General features: G+C 49.2%; 1 gene segment (V, D, J or C); it reads right to left on the bottom strand.

Annotated features, from left to right (window-relative positions):
* Nucleotides 1–339: 339 nt before the first annotated feature.
* Nucleotides 340–940, bottom strand: LOC104999427. The segment is given in 2 exon segments: nt 340–734; nt 850–940. Coding segments are annotated over 2 exon segments (444 nt in total).
* Between the last annotated feature and the right edge of the window lie 1,079 nt (nt 941–2,019).

Genomic DNA, 2,019 nt, shown 5'->3' with positions numbered 1-2,019 from the left:
TAGCACCAGACCCGCTTGCAGCTTTTGGACTTACCAGCCTTCACAACTATGTCAGCCGATTGCTTTAAAACATGTATGTGAGTATGTGTGTGTATATGTGCATGTGTGTGTGTGTGTTTCTGTGTATTATTTATTCTATGTGGGGGACAGTTTTATGGGGGCAAAGACCACAAGTAATAAGGACAGGCTTGAATCAAATTCCTTGATCTGAAAGTAATGACATAAGATGTGGACAACTCAGTTCCCCTCAGGTAAACAGGTAAAATAATTCTTATCTAGCATGATATTTGGAAGCATTAAAACACAGCAGAGAAAGACGTCTGGGAGAGTCTATCCGATCTATCTAGGCCTGACAGGCAGGCAGTCACCCTCACAACCACTTCCTGAGCTGGGGCAGGAGTGTTTTTGTCCCAGAGGCAACTGATCATGCAGGGCTGTGTCTTGGCTGCTGGCACAGAGATACATGGCTGAGTCTGTCAGCTCCAAGGAGCTCAAGTTCAGCTCGGAGTGAAAGTCACTAAACTGTTTTCCTGAGAATCGATCCGGGAGCTGTGCTTCTCCCCTCACTTCCTGGCTGTAATACTGAACGAGGAACTCGGGGCCCTGGCCCAAGGCCTGTTGGTACCAGTACACGGAGAGGTGTCCAGAGACAGGGGAGCATCCCAGGGTCCCTCGCTGTCCTCTTGCTTTAATCAGGTATCTCGGGGTTTGGGTGACTCCAGAATCCACAAGGCCTGTGGGGGAAGAAGACTGGGGCTGAGAAAGAACGCGGGAGAGAACCCGATGGTGCCTTGGATTCAGGCAGAGTCAGGCCAGGAACACGGATTCCCCGCTGTGCCAAGGACCCACCTGCTGCCAGGAGACACAGAGCCACATAGCAGACGGGGCTGCAGCCCATGGCAGGAGAGCCAGAGCTGAGAGACCTCTCCTTGCTCAGAGCTCTGCTTCTCTGAGAGCTGGGGTTCTGGGCCTCCTTCCTCTGACTGGAGGAGCCAGTGATGTCACTGCTCTGATGTCACTGCCTCTGCTAGTTCCCAGGAATCTGACCTCTCATTCCAGGTTGCTGATCCAGGAACCCTGCTCTGTCCTGCAAAGTCTCTTAGATGACGTGTGAGCTGGACTGCTGGTCTACGCGAGGCTGAGTTTATGCTCAATGCCCTTCCCCACAGCTCCTTCGCTTTTCTCTTCAGGCAGGTGTTGCTCTTTTCTGTTTTTCTTTCCTACCACCTCCCAGCTCCATACCCTTCACTTTTGCTGCAACCTCAGAGGCTCCCTCAGCACTGCATAGTTGAAGTTCATAGCTCCCAGCTGGGACAGCAAGCCTGCAAATTAGTGCCTATGCTAGTAAGGCTTCTAGAGATAAAAACACCAAATAAAGCTTTCTTTTAAGCCTCCTGGTCCCAGGGATAGTTCTGTCTGCTTGCTCTGCCCTAGAAACTTGTGGAGTTTCTCAGCTGCACAGTGTCCCGCTGTGGTCTATGCGTGGAAACCAAAATTGTCTGCCCAGATTTAATAGTCATGGATGTGTTCATATTAGAAAATATTTCACTGTTTGCCGATTGAACAGTGTTTTTGCTTGCTTTGTTTTTCTAAAGAACACACACACAATTAGAAACACAAACACACACACCAGCCTGCCATAGCTGATTCATGATTTTGCATTTCAAGAGAAAAGAAATGAGTTCATGCAGGAAATATTTAATACTTTGACTTTTAGAAGACTGTGATGAAGGAGATGCTACAAACTTTGGTTAGCTTTTGTTGGTGGTGGTGTTGTTCAGTTGCTAACTCGAGTCCAACTCATTGAAACCCCATGCCTTGCAGCGTACCAGGCTCCCCTGTTCATCAGCAAAAGTGAAGGGTGTGGAGCTGGGAGGTGGTAGGAAAGAAAAACAGAAAAGAGCAACACCTGCCTGAAGAGAAAATCGAAGGAGCCATGGGGAAGGGCGTCGGGCATAAACCCAGCCTCGCCTAGACCAGCAGTCCAGCTCACACATCATCTAAGAGACTTTGCAGGAC

The sequence above is a fragment of the Bison bison genome, unplaced genomic scaffold (assembly GCF_000754665.1).
Source record: "Bison bison bison isolate TAMUID 2011002044 unplaced genomic scaffold, Bison_UMD1.0 scf7180017864352, whole genome shotgun sequence".
NCBI classification, from domain to species: domain Eukaryota; kingdom Metazoa; phylum Chordata; class Mammalia; order Artiodactyla; family Bovidae; genus Bison; species Bison bison.
This window is presented reverse-complemented; position numbering and strand designations above follow the sequence as displayed.